Source organism: Melanaphis sacchari, unplaced genomic scaffold (genome assembly GCF_002803265.2).
Source record: "Melanaphis sacchari strain LSU unplaced genomic scaffold, SCAv2.0 Contig43_pilon_pilon, whole genome shotgun sequence".
Lineage (NCBI taxonomy): Eukaryota > Metazoa > Arthropoda > Insecta > Hemiptera > Aphididae > Melanaphis > Melanaphis sacchari.
Window position 1 is genome coordinate 1,712,680 of NW_020271284.1, and position 22,009 is coordinate 1,734,688.

At 23.6% G+C, this 22,009-nt stretch overlaps 2 protein-coding genes across 2 annotated transcripts; one reads left to right on the top strand and one right to left on the bottom strand.

Annotated features, from left to right (window-relative positions):
* Nucleotides 1-4,628: 4,628 nt before the first annotated feature.
* LOC112597682 (transmembrane protein 62-like) lies at nucleotides 4,629-12,322 on the bottom strand. Its single transcript, XM_025343844.1, has 14 exons — nucleotides 12,031-12,322; nucleotides 11,745-11,856; nucleotides 10,547-10,684; nucleotides 10,165-10,466; nucleotides 9,953-10,101; nucleotides 9,731-9,889; nucleotides 9,330-9,483; nucleotides 8,782-8,904; nucleotides 6,621-6,702; nucleotides 5,574-5,696; nucleotides 5,385-5,503; nucleotides 5,253-5,308; nucleotides 4,945-5,180; nucleotides 4,629-4,793 (listed from the first exon to the last, which is right to left on the bottom strand). Exons 1-14 carry the CDS (start codon nucleotides 12,064-12,066, stop codon nucleotides 4,765-4,767), a joined length of 1,818 nt encoding a protein of 605 aa, XP_025199629.1. The 5' UTR covers nucleotides 12,067-12,322; the 3' UTR covers nucleotides 4,629-4,764.
* A 1,473-nt stretch (nucleotides 12,323-13,795) lies between these two features.
* LOC112597701 (nicastrin) lies at nucleotides 13,796-20,459 on the top strand. Its single transcript, XM_025343870.1, has 13 exons — nucleotides 13,796-13,890; nucleotides 13,951-14,055; nucleotides 14,115-14,238; nucleotides 14,422-14,686; nucleotides 15,457-15,601; nucleotides 15,836-16,066; nucleotides 16,252-16,451; nucleotides 16,729-16,910; nucleotides 17,966-18,125; nucleotides 18,206-18,433; nucleotides 19,596-19,692; nucleotides 19,776-19,971; nucleotides 20,435-20,459. The coding sequence occupies exons 1-13, from the start codon at nucleotides 13,839-13,841 to the stop codon at nucleotides 20,457-20,459; spliced, it is 2,010 nt and encodes a 669-aa protein (XP_025199655.1). The 5' UTR covers nucleotides 13,796-13,838.
* Nucleotides 20,460-22,009: the final 1,550 nt, after the last annotated feature.

Sequence of the window (22,009 nt, forward strand, 5' to 3'; positions counted from 1 at the left end):
TACAATATATTAATATATTATTATAAACATTCTATCTACACTTTTACGTAATTTTATAGTATATAAAATTTATAATCGGTACTGATTGTCTGATTCAAAAATTATTTTCTAAAAAACTTTAAACATCATTAAATCTTTTTAAATCGTTTTAAATTTAAAACGTTTGGTTAAAATAACAATCTTGCGACTGCAACGCAGCTTGTGGCAATTTAATCGTGTGATTCATTTTATGACATTTTTAGAAGCGAAGTTTGGAAAACGACAGTTGACAATCAATTTATGTAAAATATTGTAATCACTAATCACTAATCAGTACATAGATAAGTATATCTCTGAATAGTGAATCAGTGATTGAAATTTGAATTGAGAAGAGACGTAGAATCGGAGTCCTTGCTTTAAAAAAATAATATACTTGTGCGTTTATTAACTGGTAAATTAATAATTTATAAGGAGTCGTCAAAAGTCCAACCATCAATGAAAGCCTCCTCAATACATCTATCAATCACGACTCAATTGTGTTTACTTATAAGTATGTATCGTGCTTTTAAAGGAAGCCAAGCATAACTTTAATATCCATTCTTAAAATAAAAGATTTAAGACAGGTAATAGGTATGTGAAATTGGTTTAAAAGGAATATTTATAAAAAAATTTATCAATCTCATTTTAAAAACGGCCTAAAAAATCAAAAGAAATAAATATATACAATACTATGGAAATTTAAACCAGTTAATGTCAGTCATTCATACTTTACAAGCTTTTATTTTATTAAATATTTTTAAACTTATTAATTAATTTGCAAAAAAATTTTAATAATAGTAAAATAATTATTTTTACATGGTTATATCGATACAAAAAGTTATATCAGGTAACAGATTTTCGTGTTCATTCTGTATAAATGTACAATATATAATTTCTATTTATGTTCATACTTGGTATCGGAACGTCACGATAAGCAATATTACTCATTATTATTGTTGCCATGAAATAAAAGTTTAAAGTATTATCTATCTATAAATACTAAATCCTAGTAGGATTATCCTACTAAATCATTGTTTTATATATTTGTGTGTTGATGTGTGTTGATTAGTTCTCGACTCGTATTAATCACTTTGCATGTCTGCACTCGACAGTCGACAGTTGTGCGTGTAAAGAGATGGTTGTCATTTGTTTTTTATGTACTTACGAGTAGTTATATTTTGCTTGAAATATAAAATATTATAGTTTTGTTAAGTCGTGGTACTACGTCTTCATAAAATACGTAAACGCAAGTGTGTTTTTACCATAGAGTATTACTCTATGGTTTTTACCTACAATCTAAAAGAAAAATATAAGTTTCTTATACAATGTCAAAATAGTAATGACTGCGTGAGATATTTGACATGCAGTATATTATGTTATGTATCACATTTTATTTTTATTATTTTAACATATTTAACCTAATAACTCTTATTTAGACATTTTATTCATAGATCTAAGTAAAATTGACAATTATATTAATAAAATAACAGTATTGTTTATTTTCAATTTTTAGGATCAGTAGCATTGATTATACTATATATTCAATATTACAGTATCTGTATTATAATATCAATGTCAGTAGATGGTAGGATACTGTAGAATATAATTTAAAACAATAAAGCTTCTTTTAAGAATAATATATATATTGTGATAGTAATTATTGCTGTCTTAATTTTTTATTAGTTATTTTTTTTTTTAGATACTATCTAGTGATACTACTAATATCAAGTTGTATTTCTGAATACTCTGATTTTTAATGAAAAATACTTATTGACAAAAATAAAAAAAAATACCAAAAAGAAAGTGTTAGGAATATTAAAAATGTAAGTTTAACAATATTTGTAGCTTGTAACATTGATATTTTATATGTATCAGTGTGTTAAGGGTTGAGGTTTGAATGTATTATAATGCGATAGATTAGAAATATTTAATCTAATAATCATAAGAGACCGTTACTTGACACTTGTAAATGGATAAAAATAAACTTTTGGAGATATGTAAGAAATAATAATAATTTACTAATTCGTACTTAATAGTTTAATATTAATAAGCCTATAAAAGTGATAAATTTCGAGCGAAGCGAGCGGCTTTGTGATGGATGTATTTTCAATATAATAATATGGTCGATCATTATTTTACTCAAAGTTAGTAGGTGGTGAACGGTGGTGGGTTATTATACTTTGCCCAGACGCGGTCCCCCGTAATATCCATTTGAATTTAAACGGCTTTTACGTGGAAAACCGCGGAATCACTTTTCTATCCAACCTCTAGCCGACGACGGACGACACCGACACACGACAACGGCGTCGGAACACTTGGAACGTCTGAACCGCCAACACCGCGAACAGGTCCTAGGACAGTTTAGTTTTTTCATACGCACGGTACATTTTTATATAAAACTTATTCTCTGCAATAATGTATTTACCTCGTCAATATTTAAGATCAGTTGTTTGAAATAAACCTTATAAACTGAATTGTTTATTAACACTATTTAGTTGTAGCATATATCTTTGAGTTGGCAGGTAGACAGACAAAATATTAATACGCATAAGTTTACATTTATCAACATCAATCAGAAAAATTATTTGTATCATATGTCATTCAAAACAGTGACGTAGCGTGAAACTTGTTAGCCCAGGAGCCTATCCTAGTTGGAGACTCTCTTTAAAGAGAAAATTAAACAGTGATTCTATGAGATAAAAAAAAAAAATGATGTAATGAGGTACCTGTATATTATACTGCTTATAAATTTATAAAAACAATGGCATTAAAATAGTGTTATAACATATAATTAAAAAATTAACTTTCCTAGTCTTCACTTTAGCAAATTTGTCAATGACTTCATCCAAATTTAATTGTTGTGCTCACTTATTTTCGATAGAAATAATTGATAAACCACTTGGTCGTTCCTCTGACATTATACTTTGTAAATAATCTTTTTATTATTTTTAATTTTGAGAACGATCACTCTGCTGCCACAACAGTTAAAGCTGGTAACATCAAGTATAACATAAAAGCAGTGCATATATCAGGGTACCCATGTCGTTTGTAAGAGGAGTATGTTTATTAAACAACATTTTTGCAATTTATTTTATTGATATTAATTTGATCAATATTATGTCTTTAAAACATGATCAAAAAGATTGTATCAGATGAACAAAATCTGGAGAAATATCTTGGTTATGCTTTTTTTGTAATGTATCTGCTGACTTGTATAATTCTTTATCATTCAATTTAATTAATGAATCAGTTATAAGCATTTAAAGAAGTAAAATATGTAATTAAAACTTTGAAATGTTTGTTCCATTTCGGTAATACTACGATTAATTTTTATACTAAATATTTAAATTTCTAACTTTTTTTCAGGTGATTCTAACTTTTAGTCTTTATAAATCTTATCAAAAAAAATTTTTTTAGTATGTCTTTGATTTTTAAATGTTGGTGCTATGCCCCGTTTATTCAAAATATTTGAAGCTTCTGTAAAAAATTCCAAAACATTTTCTCCTTTAATTTTTAATTTACTCATTAATGTTTGTAGAAGTTCTGTAGCTATATGAAGATCAACATTACTTTGTTATAACAATTTTGAGACACTATCTACTTTCCTTATAGTATAACGCTTGTAATTACTTATGTTAAAACAAAGTTAAATTTTTTTAACTAATGACGTTTAGTCTAAATACTAATAGGTAGGTACTTATTTTTTTCAGTAAACAACAAAGTTTGATCCAAGAGACTGGAAAACAGCGATTATTTTTCCCATACATAAAAAAGAGTAATCAAATAAATACAAGCAATTGAAGGAGAATGCCACTTTAGATTTGTGCTATATGTACACATAAATTAATTTCAATTCAAATTTAATTTCATTAATTTAAACACAAATAACAGTTAGGTATTTGATCTGTCCTGCAAGATTCTATCACTTTTATTATTATGCATAACAACATTTTATTTTTACTTGATTATATTATAATAAATGGTAGTTATCATATTAGATTTAATAGATGTATATAGTATTTAGTATACCAAAAAAAATACAAATAAACATAATAACCAGGACTTTACAGTAGTTAGTAATGATCACAAGTTAATTTGTTTTGTCACTGAAAAATTTTGAATGAACTAAATTACAATAAATACAACTATTTTGAAACTTTCTAAATTAGTTGATAAATGAATATCTTTCAATTCTGAAATATTTATATCCTAATTTACAATATATTTAGCTAAAAAAATTATTTTTTATAAAACCGCAAGTTCTACTAACATTTTATTTTAAAAATTAATATCACTCGAAAAAAAACAATTTAACACTTACTTACATTACTAAAAAATAATTTCTAAACTATTTGCTTAAAATTATTAGGAAAAAAAAACAAAAATTGTAAAATAACTTATTTTTAGTATTTTGGTATCTATAGATTAATAGGGCTCACAATTTTTTGAAAAATATAAATTGAATTTGAAAATTAAAATACAATAATTTTAGTAAATTAATATTAAATAATACTTGTCAAAAATTAAATGATGTATAAATGTATTTATAATTATATGTGTGGGTTTATTATTAAAATAAATATAATATTGTATTGATACATTATAAATATATTTATATAATTAGTAGTAAATTAAATTATAAAGATCATTAAATAATGTTGACTAATGTCAATATAGGACATCAACAATATTCTATTAACAATAATGTATTTTTACGAAATTGTGAAATAAACAATTATACAATTTTTAATTTGTATTTAGTTTTTCCATTACTCCTGTTTTCAATGAACATATAAAAAATAAAAAAAATATTAATATTGTTAAATTTTTAATTTTATAATCATGCAAAATATGAACTATAAAACTACAAATGGGTATACTAATATAAGTTATTTTAATCAGTTGTCTGAGGTAACCTACAATTACCTGTTGCATATCGTATCTCATTTGTAGTAATTCTTCGTGTTTCATTCCAAAGCCAAAGTGCAATAAATATTGACCATGTTTTTAATGGGCCAAATATAGTAGCTATCCAACCATATGCTCCAAAAAACCATAGACAACACACAATTTGCCAAATTATAAGAAAGAAAAAAATCATATCCACATAAATATATGGTGAGGTAACTAAAGTGTACTGGATATTTGGCAATGATTGCATTCTATAACAATAATTTAATTATTTTCATTAATTTGTAAGATAGCAATTTTACAATTCAATAGTGTATGTGTACCTTTTATCAAGTCGGTGACCAAGTATAAAATTAAGAGGCAATTGAAAAGTTAAAATCTAAAACAATAATAATTAATAAATAAATTATAAATTTAAATAATTTAAGGCATTGATAAGGTTTCAATGAACTTACTTGTCCAAAACCATATGCATATATAAAAGAATCCTTTATAAGTTTTCCCTTGACATATATACCCCAAGGAAAAACCCAACCTATAAAGTCAGTTACAAGTTCTCCAACAGCCCAAGGACCTAACCCAAAAACAAAACAATTAAATAAGATATATAATTTATTATTTATAGTTATTAATTAATTAATTACCTAAACACAAATAAATGTAAAATAAAAGCAACGTGTAAAATATACGATTCACACTTGACAATAAAATCATTTTTCTTGAGTATCTCATGATCGGTGACAATTTTGTATTATAGCTGATTCTACCTATTAAAAGATACATATATTATTATTTCTTAAAATTGTTTTTAAATTATTATCACAAAACTAATTTTAAACTCAGTTTATAATAACATTATAGTAAAAAACAATTAAAATATTTAGAAGAAATATTAAAAAGTACGGTACAATCACTAAAGTATAAGTAGAATATTTTAAGACTGTTTAATTATACGTTATTTAATTATAACACGCCAAAATATTTTGTTAAAGTGAGAAAAGAACTCTGTATCTGGTATCTGAATCCAAACAAAGGATTTCTAATTTATTAAATCAATGTAATTACAAAATATGTTAGTATTCAGTAGTACATTCAATAGATTATAAGAAATTGGTAATACCTATCATAATAATTCTACATTTGACATTACTGAATTGTACTCACTTTTGTATTTCCTAGAAGTATCTTTCTAATTGACTTTCCTTATTGTAATGATACTTGCTTATTATATCAAATATTTTGTATATATTGAGAAAAATTTTTTTTATTAAATATAAAATAAAAATTGATTGCAATCAAAAGTTTTTATTCCTAAAATTATAGAAGACAATACTTTGAAGTTCAACTGTTGTGTTGAATAATACCTTGAAAAAATAAAGCTGGATATACTTAATAGAGATAAATTATTTTCACAAAAACTTAAATTATGTAGGCTGTATGACATTTAAACAAAAATCAAATCAAAAATGTTCTCTTTCATTTTCATGATAAATGTTTTTTATCTAAAAATAAATTGAAAGAATATTTCTTGTAAATACAAAAATTTGTAAATTGTAAGTAAATGAGAGTAAGTGTATGTAGATATAATGCTATGTTCTGATATTAATTTTTATGAGCTGAGTTACTTATATTAAATTTAAAAATATTAGAGATGCTTAGCTAGGCATTAGTTTGAGACAAAAACCACTTACACTTTGTGCATTTGCTAATAAATCGATAAATTATAAGCGGCAACAGATTAGCCAAAGATGCAATCACAAACATCAGAAGTAACTGCAAAAACAACTTGCATTTAATAATGATAAAACTAGCAAAAATTGTATTTTGGTCATATTAGAATTCATCTCATTAATATTTTAAATTATTAACAAATAAAAAATTAGTATAATTTGTATACAAATCCTAAAGAAAGTTGTTCTTATAATATGATTGCCTTAAATCAAAAATATTAATATTATGTGTATTTTTCATTAAGGGGACTTCATTAATAATTAATGGATAAACAATAAAATCATTGTTAAATGATTATGATAAACATTATGGCTTTAAAATTAAATTTTATAATACTCATCCCAATGGCATACTTTTTTTTTTTTTTTTGTTATAGCTTTAAGTTACAACTAATTTAGCTCAACAATTAAATAAAAATATAGTGTGCCGTGACCAGGATCCGAAAATGGCATACTTATTGTTAACTTATTTTTACTTTATTAGTATGGAAATAAGTTTAATATTTATATATTATTAAATAGATTGTTTTTAAATATTATATAAATATTAAAAATGTCGTAACTGATATTAGTAGATTCAGATGGTTATTCATATGAAACATTTTGTTTGAATATTGTTTATCATTGATGGATAAATTAATTACTAATAAATATTGTATTTTGAAATTTGTTTGATATAGCTTAGTTGGTTTAGTTAACGATACGGATCATGTGTTTGAAGGTTATGTTTTTGAATGAGAAGTGTTGGAAAAGTTATTTGTTTGAGTAGTAATGTAATCAAAAAATTATTTATTCGAATAGATATATGTTTGAAAAATTATATGTAAGTACAAAAATTATTTAATTAAAAATAGCTATTTAATATTTTCAAAATTAATAAAATTAAAATAAAAAAAAAGATTTTGTCAACAGCCCCCATGGTGTGATGATATTCGCCTATAGATATACCTTATATCAAAAGTCGAAAAATTAGCCAAAGTTCAATTATCTTTCTTTTTCTGGTAAGAGTCAACAGCCATGACATTGCAAATTAGACTATATCGGAGTCATCAGATTAGATGTAGAACAATTATTACCAGTGCAATCTTAGCTGATACACCAATAATATTTTTATTATTTAAAATTAATCTAATATCTTAACGTAACAAAAAACACAATTTTTGGGAGATATTCTAGCTAACATCCATGTGGTGTCTCCTGGGCAACGCAAATAAGCTAGTTCCAACTCATATGCTCTCATGATACAACTTATGATATTTAATATATTATTTCGTTCATATAATTTTTCTAACACTTGTCATTCAAAAACATGCCATTTAAAGACATGTACCTCATTCTTTAGTTAAATACTTTAAGGTTAATGGTTTTTTTTTAAATTTATTTTTATTAAGTTTGTTGTGTACATTTTTAACCTAGATGAACCCAAGATAAATAATATGTATTAGATAGGACTTTACAAAGGTATACTAATATATTGTTAATAAATTTTATGCTAAAAATGTGTTAATACTTGAATTGGATATAAGATGTATATCATTTTTGTAGTGCATATAATTGACCCATAACTTTCTATTTCTTTTTTTTCATAGGCTAATTACATATTTTTAAATTTTAAAAACTTTTAAAGTATATTTTATGATTAATGATGATATAATACAAAAATTTGTAAATTAAAATACATATATATTTATTTTGAGATCTAAGATTTTACTATTTATAATTACGCGCTTTATGTTATTATAATGTTTTATCTCTAATTTGTAAAAATATATTATACATGTGTTTAATTATGATATGTATTTATTGTAATTATAAAGGCACATATAATTAATTTAACTTTTTTAAGAATATTAATTCTATAACATTTAATAGTTTTAAAAAACATTTATATTTTGAAGTGAATAATTACATACATTTTTAGTACTTTTTAAGAATATTAGGATTCCAGCCCAAGTATGATTTAATACAATATAATTTACATAATAATTAGTTAAGTTTAATAATAATAAGTATTTTAAAGTTGTAAGACATGGTATTTATGATATATAATTATAAAGATCTAAATTTACTCTATTATGACCAATTAAGACTATTATAATGCAAATAAGACATTAATACTTACCACATCAGGAAAATAAACACTAAGTGGCCATTGTGAAAATAATTTTAGTGCTGGTTTAGAATTGTCTAAAGAAAAAGGATGGTTAATTTCATGTTTACGCCCTTGAATATCTTCCACTCTAACCTGCATACAAGTTTAAAAAATCCCAAGTAGTATACATATTTAATATTTCAAATATTATTATTTATTAAAAATATGATTTAAGACTTAGGAGTCACTGTTACAATTTTAATAGACCAATTAATTTATCCTAGTTTAAAGAAGGAAGAAAATTACTTTTTAGTTAGTTAAGAACTTTAATTTTATTTATTATTGCTTAAGATAAGTAATAAAATAATAAAGCAATAATTTATTTTTGCTTTAGATGATCAACTATAAACATGTGTAACTTACAAAAAATATATAACACACTTCATACATAAGTTATATGAGTTGTGTTTATAATTAATGTAACATTTTATTTTTTAAACTCAATAAGAATTGTCATTAAATGACAGCAAAATAAATTTTACTTATTAATATTCAATTAATTTAATTTAATTACTTACCTTTAATGTATGCAATCCACTTGAATATGCATTATTATCCCATTCAGTTATATAAAGAGGACTACCCTCCACATTACTACAATTTCTCCATTTATATTCCATATCAATTTGTATTAATACATGTTTAATAGGATCAACCGAAAAAGTTAATATTCTAAAATAAGTAAACAAAAGTTATTAATTACATTTAGAACTAAAAATAAGTTTTATTAAGATTTAAAGTATATTCAATTAAATGTAAGGAAAAGTCAAATTTTCATTGTTTAAGTAATACAATAAAGAAATTTAAAATGGCCAAGTGAATTGGTCAACATTGGATTTTTAATAAATTATTATTTAAAAGAAAAAATGGGTTTTTCGAGCTTGTTAAAAAAAAAAAAAAAAATTAAATCTTCAATAACCTTATATATTTAATATTTGCCTTTCGATCTTCTTCAGTTTCCATATCTCGTATAGTAAGCCATGGTGTTTTTGGATTAGTGACTAATATAATTGGCCATTGACCATGGCGTATGTCAATAAATGCAAATGAACCTTGATCAAATGCTAATAATCGAAACCTACAAATAAACATAACTGTAAAATTAATAATCAATTTTACATTTAATCTACATTCTACTTACATTCTACCATCTTTCCAATCAGCTAATTCTAACTCTGCAAATCCTTCATTTTGCATTGTATACATTTGTGGCACCAAACCACCTAATGTATGTAAATGGCCACATAAGTATACAATAGACATTGGATTTTCACCTATAATTAACCTTACCTAAAAGCAAGAAATTAGAATAAAATAATTACATCAATAATGTAATTTATTCGTGGATTTTACAGTTTTACTTCCTGTTGTAAGTATGCATGAAGTTGGATAGTGACCAAACCAAACAATAGGATCTTTGGTATTATTTGCTAAAGATTGCAATTGAAGTATTTCATATTCGTCCAAGTTTCCAATAAAATTAAATGGTCTTTTTGGTCCAGGATCCAAGCAGGCATCAACCGCAATCATATTAAGACTCATTCCGGCATGATTTGTAACTTTGTATTTGTACGATCGAGGGTGAGACTGGCCTTGTTCAGAATATTTACGGTAAAAATTTTTTGGAGAATCTAAATTGTTTACATCAAAACTATCTAAAAATATAAATTGAATTACATGTATTAATTATATTATAATAATTAAAATATACTTATTAATATTTTAAAAATTTTACCATGATTTCCACGAATATCCAACCATTTAGTTTTTTCAGATACTTTCCCAGATGTCAATACATTGTGGTACGCTAACCATTCTCCTTCATACTGTGTTGATCCAATACCATCTTTTTTTTTTGCATCAGTTAGATCTCCTAGAATAATTCTTTATTAGATTTAGTATTTAATATTACTTGAATTGACATATGGTACATACATAATATAAAATAATGTCTTTATTTATTGCAAAAATTTAAGTAATAAAGTTAGAAATGAAGATTAATTATTTAAATATAGGACTTAGATAATTGTAAAGTTATTAATGTAAATTCAAATATCTCATAAAATGGCTAAATAAAAATAAAAATCTAGAACTCAAAAAAGCTAAACCCATTACTTTTATGGTTTTAAATCAAAGCATATTTAATTGTTTAATAAATAACTAAACTCAACATTATTAATTAAGTTCTGAATATTGTTTTAGAATTTTGTAAAATATTTAAATATAGTTTTAAAGTGTTGTAATTTTAGTTATGAAGAAAATAATACTATCTGTTATAATATTCTGATTTTTTATCATAAATATAATTTTCTATTTTATACTTAACAAATATTTATTTTATAGAAGAAAATGTATGTGTCGTTAGAATTATTAATATAAATATCAAAGCTCTAACCAACTTCAACATAGTAAATTTTATGGAATGGTGTTCTTCAACTGGTAAGTAAAAATCATAAAATATATTCTATGGTAAAAATCCAATTTTGGTTCATAATATACTTTAATTAAGAATGGGTCCTTGAATTTTTTGAACTTAAATACCTCAACATAGGCACAATTTCAATTTTTTACTTAAGGAAGGCTAGACAAATGTATTTCAAACAGAATTGTAGAGACCCAACTAAACAACATTTCTAAAATTTTAGTAAATATATCATGTTTTATTGATATATTGTGAATATTTCTTAAGCCTATTCAATTTAATTTGAATTCAAATAGTTTGAGCACTATCGAAATCAAAATGAGTATGATGGCAAATTAATTTTAACAATCTTTTTACTAAGTGTAGACACTGTTTAGATACTATTATATATTAAAAATCTATAAACATAAAGATTGTTTTTTTTAAATTTTTAAATTTAAGAAAAAAAAAATTAACTTCAATTTGACCCATCCATACTTTAAAAAATATATAAATTATTAAGAAAACATACCACTTGCTAATACAGCTACAGGCTTAATGGTATCCAAAGTTAATTCACAAAATTCTTTGAACTCGGTTACTCGTTCCCAATCATGAAAAATGCTAAGATGTAAATCTGAAATCTGTAGTAATAAATATTAAAGTTTTAATATAAAAAAACTAAATATTAAGTAAATACATAAAAAAAAAACAATAAAAAATCTAAAGCTTCTTTAGTTTAAAAACAATAATTAGAGATGTAGTATCAATAAATAAACAATATAATAAATTAAAATAACAGTTACTTTTATAGTTACCTGTAGGAACCAAATCAGTCTATTTGTAAAATTCATATTTGACTAGAACAGTTTTTCATTCGATCGAAGTACTGAAAAACTGCAAGTTAAATCGTGTACTATATTGTATTCATTGTGACGATACGGCACAAATACTTGTAGAATTCTACATGATACTTTAAATTTAATTTTTATCGATTCGAGAACAAGTTCTTTTTCGATAACTCAATATTCATCATTAAACTTAAGATTGCAGCAATTGACAAATGCTGATTAGTGATTTGACTTTATAATTTCTTTTTTTTTTATCACTTCAAATATTGATAGTTGATAGCAAATTGTGCGAACAGCTGGTGTAGAACACAAACTACAAATATAACGTCATAAATTAAATATTATACAATCAAACAATCAAAGTTGAAAGTATTAAGAGTTTAAGACTTTAAATTATACTTATTATTTACTGAAGCCTATATTATTTAATATTTAAGCACAAACCACTTAATTAGGTTTAGGTTCCTAATTAGTTAATTAGAGTTTTTTCACTTTTTTATAAGGTTTTGTATTTGTTATAAACTAGTTTATGGCACTGAATGACTGCATTGTAATAAATGTTTATAGTTCAAAATCATTTCAAATTGTTAAGTGGTATCATGTGGTCACATGGATCATAGTGATCCTACAGATTTATAAAAATATATTTTTATGGCTCCGTAGACAATGGATAGAACGTAGATTAAACTTGGTCCTTGATACAATTGTTATTTGTTCATATTTAATTTATGTCTACACCTTAAAAATATATTTACATTATTAATACTAATGTACATTATATAACATGTCGGATTTAAAATTTTAATAAATAAAAGGACTACTACAACTTAATGCCTATATAAATATAATAAGACATATTCTATACGACTGGGAGTCATTTAATTTCAGACCTTAAAAACTACAGATATGGCTATTTTCATAGTTAAGGAAGATACCGATAATTAATTTTTTTTCTTCTTTATAGTTGATAAAGCTTATTATATTATTTTATAGTTAAATTGTTCATGTTCACATGTTATTTTAATTCTATATCACCAGTACAAGCATATGTTTAAAGATAGTAGATAATTTTTATTTTTCAATGTAAAATGGATATTAAGAAATTCAAAGAAAATTGACACCTTATCATGGTCACAGATATATAAAAATTTAAAATTCAAATATTTAGAACACAATATTTTTATATGTTTGTGGTCAATGGTCATGGACCATGGTCCAAAGTATCGAATTTTTGTATAGAAAAAAAAAACTAATAAATTTAAAATTTTGAAAAAATATTTAAATATTCATGCATTTCATACCTAATATCTATCTGTATTTATATTTTGTAATAAATATTAATAATACAGTATTCTACAATTCAACTGAAAAAAAACAGTTTTATTAACCATTCCATGAAAAAATCTCTTATGGTTCTTTCTCTCTCACGCATATCACAGTTTTATAGTTCTTTTTCTCTTCACAATCTACCTAATCTAACCACAGAGTAAATTGTATAAAAGAAAAAATAGAATACCATAATATTTAAAATTATATTATTTTAGGTTATGTTTAATTTTATATCAATATCAGTAACAATTATTACTATCATAAGAGTGGAAAAAATTGTTAATAATTGTAATCATACATTTGGAAAATATAAATTGAAATGTTAAATTGTTGATGGATTTTTAAAAAAACAAAAATGTAGTTTACATTTATTATTGTTTAAACATTTATTAATATAACTAGGTATTTTTTTTTTTATCTTCTTCTGTTATTCTAAAATAAACAAAATGATTAGTGTACGTTATATTTTATTTGTATGTTTGCATTGTGTGACTTATAGTAAGTTCATTCAATAATATTATTAATATACATTGTATTTTATGATATCTATTTTTTTAGCACTATTAAATTGTCTTTCTGTCAAAGATCAAATGTATGAAAACATCATAGCGAATAACCCATGTTTTCTTAGGCTAAATGGAACAAATCAATTTGGATGTACTTGTAAGTTCTCTTTTAGATATAGATAACAATTTTTCTTTGTTAATTTTTTAATTTTAAAGCTGCAAGATTTGGAAATGTTGGAACTTTACATTTGGTATCAAATTCGACTGATTTAGAATGGTTATTTAATAAAGGAAAGGCTGATCCTTATACTGTAGCATTAACACCAAAGATGTTTAATAGGTAATATTTGTTTATATTTTTATTTTAATTAATAATATTTTAAAAATATTTGATTTCAAACTCTATTTATTGTTTTCAATGTATGTTCTAATTAATAATTGCATTTAAAGATTTTTTTAAATTATTTTAAGATTAGAAACATATTTATGTTCTACGTAATTTAAAAAAATTCTTGATTTGCAGAGAGGTTTTACAAAATATTGAATTGAGTACTAAAGTAAATGGTATAATGTTACTAATGAATGGTACAGAACAAGAAGTAATAAATAATGATAATTTACAAAATAATGGATTTAGCCCAGAAGATACATGTCCTAACCGTTATTCAGATGTTAACAGTTGTCCAATAAAACCATGGAACCCATATGGTACTGATATTCTTTTAAAAAGTTGGAGTTTTCCCATATTTGTTGTTTACGATCAAAACACTATCAAAAGTATTATAAATGTAAGAATAATCAATTTTTTACTTTAAAAATTATTAGCATAAAGATTAAAATATGTTTATTTCGATAGAGACTTAGTATATAATAAATAAATAATTAAAAGTGATATATTAGGTTAATTTTTATTTATTATACACTCATTTTTTACTTTTTTGAGAAAACATTAAATTTAAAATCTATATTTTAATTAAAAGTCAAAGGATGAAATTAATTAAACATTCTTGGGGAAGGAGGGACTATAACCTAGTAATTTCTTTTAGCTTAATATAAAATTTTATTGGTGATAATTTAAATACATAATATGTGCTACCTTATTGATGTATTATAATAGCTCTTTTTAATTATGGTTTATTATATTCTCTGAAAGAGTTCAATTATAAATCTAAACATGAAGAAGTTTAAAAAAATTACTCTCTATTATTATTTAGTTGGAATATTTGTTATTAAAATACAAAATTTAAATTTTTAAATAATTTTCTTGATGACATTTTTGCTTAGTGCATATAAGATACCGTTACTGTTTGTAATTACCAATACCATACAATTTTATAGCCACCAATAGAAAAGTCTTAATAATTGTTTCATAACATAAACTAAAATTAAATTACATATTTTTATAGTGATTTCTGTTTAATCAAAATTGCTGAACTTAATTTTTTTTTTTTTTTAAATTAATTAATATTATTATTATGAATTTGAGTCTTTAATTAATTTAATATATTAGTTACAATGTTAATGATAAATTAATAACAATAATATTTTAATTTTCCAGTGTTTTAAAAATTATAATTTACCTTTGAATAATCAAAATGATCAATCTTTATGTGCTCTGGAATTGAAGTCTCATATGTATGCTGCTGTAGATTCCAAAACGTGTTTGAGACGGACAATGATGTCATATCAAAATATAAGACCAAGTAAATAGTTGCTGTTATGATTTATATTATTTTTTATCTTTATTGGTGTGACCTAAACTAGGTTTATTATGCCTAGTTTTATCATCTGGTAGTATCGTGTTTTGAGAGACACTGCATATATTTTTGTCATATCCAAAAAGATCAAGTCTGTTTGACTAAGTAAAGAGACAGCTTGTATTTAGGCTATTATATCAATATGTTGTAATAAATTATTAATATTTTAAATTTGTTTAGTTAAATTTTGTGATCCATTGGGTGATAAGAATGTATATTGGTCTCTAAAAGAACTACGTCCAAATACACCAAATCAATCTATTGCTATTGTTGCTGCACGATTAGATGCTACATCTATGTTTCAAGATTTAGCTCCTGGTGCTCTATCAACAGCTACATCTATTGTGACATTAATGACTACAGCTAATTTGATTTCAGAAATGCTTTCATACAAAGATGCCAGCAACTTCTGTAAGTTCTTTAATTTAATTTTTTTTTAATGTTACTAAGTTGAATTGCTTAATTCAAATTAAAAATGTATGATGACTATTTTTTTATCTTAATGAATCACAAATAGTTAGGTTTATTATGTGATCCATTTACCAAAAAATAAAAACTACTTAATTTTAATTTTAAACATATATTGACATTTTTAGCTCGGAATGTAATGTTTATTTTATTTAATGGAGAAGCTTATGATTATATTGGATCAAGTCGAGTGGTTTATGATATGTTAGATGGAAATTTTCCAAATGATTTAATTAAACTCAATAAAAGCCATATTGGCATGTTTGTAGAACTATCGCAAATACATTATGATAAAGAAGTGGTTTTTTATCGCTCAATGAAACATAATGTACGTATTAAATATTTATTATATAGTATGACCGATGGGCACATAACATTTTAGAAATGAATAATACTCAGTTATTTTTTTTATTGAAAATTGAAATTGAATATTCAGTTGTTTGAAATTACATGTCATTTGAAATATTTGTCAATTGTAAAAGATTATGTTAAATAGGTGGTATTTGTTCTTTTGATTCTAGTTAATACCTGAAAAATTTTAAGTTCTCATCGGTCACCTGTACATTAAAATTTAAGAATTATTTAATATTGTTATTTTATTTTAGGCTAGTGATGACGTTAAAAATTTTATAAATACAATAAATAAGAGTCTTTCTGATGATGGGTTTTTTGTTACTGAATCGAAAAGCACATCTATACCACCGTCATCACTACATTCATTTCTAAAACTTGATCCCAAATTTCCTGGTATAATATTAACAGGATTTAAAGATCAATTTAAAAATAAGTATGTATTATTTTTATTTTTATTTTATATTAATATGTCACTGTGATGTTAAAATTTGAATAAGATTTATATTACTCATTAATTAACGTTAATACAATTAAAAATATTTGCACTCAAACAGTAAAACATATTCTTTATAACATCATAACAAAATTTACTTCATTACTTTAAACTATACTCTTTCTAGTTACAGAATACACTGTAGCCTGATGAAAATAGGTTTTTCTACATATTGTTGCGTGCCAATATCTGATCCAGATCCAGGGTGTTATTTAAATGAAAATTACAACTTTTAAGAATAATAATGTGTTTATTACGTATAAATAAAGTTCATGTAACTGATACAAAAAGTGGCTGAGTGTTGTGAAGGTGCTCAGGTCTCTGTGGCCCTGGTACATCTGCTGTTGCTGGTCTCTGGGCTCTCTTATATATGAAAAAGCTTCTTGTTATTGTAGTCCATAGCCTTGATTTCCATATATATCCTTGGAGTTGTTTTGATACTTGTTTTTGGTAAAAACAATATCCAGGATGCAATCTGATCCTAATTGCCAACACGTGCCAATGCAATGTGTTGTTGCATATGAGTAACCTTAATAATGCATTTCACTCGACCTCAGCACGCGTAATGCACTATTGCGATGTTTGTTATGATGTTGTTGAGAAGTAGATAATTACACCCGAAAATGCATTATGATCCTTCCTAATGCAACGAGATTCATAATAATATGTATCTACTATCTTGTGTTATGATCTGTAAGGAAATGTTTACTCCCCAACACGTGTCATGGTCATGCAAATACTTATATTAGCAATATTATATATACTTATATTTAACAATATATCTCGAAGCCCATAACAATATTTCCATACGACACCTTGCTATTGAAACTGGTTCGACTTTTGTAGGGGGGGGGGGGGGGGATATACAGAATTGATATGTTCTCTCACTGATTTGAGTATAGCATTTTATATTAATTATATTTACTTTTTATTATTATTTATAAAAATTAGATATATTTTAAAAATAAAAAATTTTATTTATTTTTTTTGTATAGGTATTATCATAGCATTTTAGATAATGCTGAGAATATACAATATAATAATTCTACAATTTCAAAAACTATAGCTAGTATATCAACTTCTCTTAGTTATTCCCTCTATAAATTTATAACTAATTCCAATTACAATGGTTTGAAACAAGCAAATTCTAGCTATGTAAGTAGTAAATTATTTATAGTAGTATTTCTTTATTTTTAGTGTAATCAAATAATGGACAAAAATTATGTTTATTTTAGGTTTCTAAATTACTAGATTGTTATGTTAAATCCATGAATTGTGAAGTATTTCAATCATTGACTTCACCACTGCATCTACCTGACAGTCCTCCTAATTATTATATCAGTATTGATATGATCACAAATACTCTCACTAGTCTTTCACGACTATTATTTGCTTCTTTTGGAAGTAAAATAATTAACAAAGTCCAAAATGAAGAAAAATGTCTGAATTATAGAACAAAGCAGGTTTGTAACTTTTTAATAAACAATATATATGAACTTAATGTATGAAAAGTATGAGTAAGTCTCATAAAAAAAAAAATTTGAGAATTTATATTTATTATATATTTACGTGTATGTAAATAGTAAATGTATGCATTACATTGACTTGTCACAATTTTTTACACTTAATTTGGCAGTCTATTTCTCCTATATAAATTATATTTTATTTTACTTAACTAATTTAAAATGCTTAAGAGGACATTGCACTTGCATGTGTTGTCTCTGTTTTACACACGTACGACATAGTGAACTTCCGTTAACTAGTTTCAATAGTGTGCTTTTAATTTTGATATTAAAGCAATTTTACCTGTTATCAAACTTTTAGGTAATAAAATAATGTTATCTGTGTTCTCTCGTTGGTTTTTAATGATATTTTAATTTTTAAATGAGTTATAAGCATTTTCAAATATTTATATTTTTCATACTCATAACTTACTTAAAAATTAAAATATCATAAAAAACCAACTAGAAAACACAGATAATGTTCTTACTTAAAAGTTGGATAACAGGTCAAATCACTATAATATCAAAAATAAAAACACACAAATAAAACTGGTGAACGGAAGTTTATTATATCGTATGTATGTAAAAAGGTGACAACACATATGCCATATGGGTGTGACGTTCTCCTAAAGTATTATTAAAATTATATGGTAAAATTTTCTGTTTAAAATCAATTCAATATAATTATACAATATTTTTAATTTATTTTAATAAATCAATTTACTTAAATTTTAATTGGATTATCATATAACTTTCTATTTATACCTTTATTAATAGTTAACAAGTTATATGGTGTCATAGTCTCTTAAGTTATTTAACTTCATCATTTGTTAAAAATTACTGAGTAACATAGTAAGAATTAAATGGACTCTTAAAATTATGTTATGATTTTTATATCTTGTACCCACTAAAATTAAAATACACACTTAGTAGAATGTGAAGGCCCCATTCTTTAAATGTGTAATATGAGCCTGGAAAATGTATAAATCAAGAACTTTTGTTGATTACAGTAAAAGATTTATAAAAAACATAAAGTACTAAAATTACTAAAATATTTATGAATTTTAATGATTATGTATTTTTATTTATACAATAATTTTTATTTTAAATGTATGTTTTAAAGGGTTTTGTTCCTATATGGTTAAGAGGAAATTATAATGCATGTTATTCAACAACATCTAATGTTACTGATGCGGTTAGTCCTGCGTTTATTATACCTGGTATGTTTTTATTTTCCTATTTTTATTCATATAAATTGTGTGATTAATTATTTCAATATATGTGTTTTATAAATTATTTTCAGATTATGATTTATCATCTTCAGAATATTCAACATGGACAGAATCTGTGTGGCACGAAGTGCAGATTCGTATGTTTCTCAGGCAATCACTTAAATTACAAATTATAATATTTGTACTTGGAATTTTAGTTTTTTTATTTTCTTTTATCATTGTAAAAAAAATGAATGATCAATCTGGATTTTATTTTAATAACCAAGAGTAAGTCATAAAATATATCTACATTTATTTTTATTTTTTCTGAGTTTTAGGATTTACTGATTATAAAAATATTAATAGCATAAATACTCAATTAAATTTTATGGAAGTAATTCATTTTTTTAACTAAAAATATCTTGATGATTTATAAGATCTAGTGTGTTGCTATATTTTATAAAAAAATATTAAAGTAACAAGAAATACTTCAAATAATTTCAATTATTATAAATTATTTTAATAATTATGATAAATAATAAAAATGTTGCAACAACTAGCAAATAAAGATTATTTCATTCAAAATATATCTATAAATGAGAACTATCTTTCCGTTAATTTTCTTGCCCAATACATTTAATATAAAATCTAAGCTTTATTAATCAATAATAAATAATTATAATGATCAATCACTGTTAAACCATCAATGGTACAGTCATTACTAACTTTTTGTATTATTCTTTTATTCCAGGGTGAATTCAGTAACAAATTTTTGAAACAAACTTCCTACAAGTAATATTTTTATAACAGTTGTCTGTGATTTATTTTGTATAATTTAATGTTATTAATTTATATTTCAGAAATATGTATTACTTTTTTTACTATAATTAATTTGTAAATTTTAATTAATAATAATTTTTTAATTTATGTACATTTTTTAAAATTATTATTGACAAAATATTTATTTTAAATTTACTTTTTTATAACAAAAACTATTTACTTAATTGTTTTTATTATGGATGTCATGTATGTAACCATGATATAAAATATTTTGTAGATAAGTTTCATATTCTCATTAACAATAACAAAAATGAAGTAAAAAGTTTTTAATTAATAATATTTAATTACCTATAATTAACTCTTAGAATTCAAATGCTTTAATTCAATGTAATAAAATATTAAAACAAAAAAAAAATAACCAAATATTAAATTTATTGAATATATCAATATTATGAAATAAAATCTATTACTTTAAATTCAAAGTTTTTGATTTTAAACATATTATTTAATTTTGAATTTTATAAATAGGTACACATATTTTTAAGTTGTATAAAACAAATAATTATTACGATTTAAAATAGTTACTTGTTAATTTAAAACTTTCTTGATTTTAACTTATTCATTGTCTGAGTTTATAATATTTATCTTTTTCTTCTAACTATATAAAATCAACAAACTTATTAAATTAACACTTTTTCTCATAACCCTATTACATTTCCTTTTGTAATTTTATCGCCCCATTTACTTTCATGTCCATATCATTACATATTAATAAAACCTTTCATAAAATATTTTTACATAAATATTGAGATTTTATCTTAACCCCTTCTCCAATTTCCTTTGCTTTTTTAAATTAGTTACCCACAAATATTAATTTTTGATCTCTTCAAAACTGACTAACTCCTTATTAATAATGTTCAACATTCCACATACTTAAACTTACTTTAGAGTAGGTTTTTCCAACTTTTTTATTTTAGTTACCCATAAATTTACTCACTTTTAAATAAATTACTCAACTCACCTTCATGAAAAAATAAATGTGTGTCAAAATATAGTACTAGTAATAATCGTTTTTATTATAAGAAATTTTTTTACTTTAATATAATATAATAATGAGTTATTAATTCTGTTAATTAAATACAAAGATTATTTTTTTAGATTAAAATATTTAGATATTTTTCAAAATACAAATGACATAATACAATAATAGAATTAATTATATTGAGCTTTCATAGTCTCAATATACTACTGTTCAAGCTCAACTGTATGGACAATCAATTTATGACTTTATGAGCATTTATGACACAATGATACCACTAACCCACATTATCGCATTTATCAAAGTCAATAAATATTCAATTACCAATTATAATATAATGCAAAAGTTACTTTGAATATGTTTTTATATACTATATAATATGGTTCTAATTATTATTTGAAGAAGTATTAATTAAAACATAACTTAAAAAATTTTAATTAAATCACAGCTAAAGTTATTTTTGTATTTAATTATTATTTTTATATTTATAATTAAGATATTTTCCTT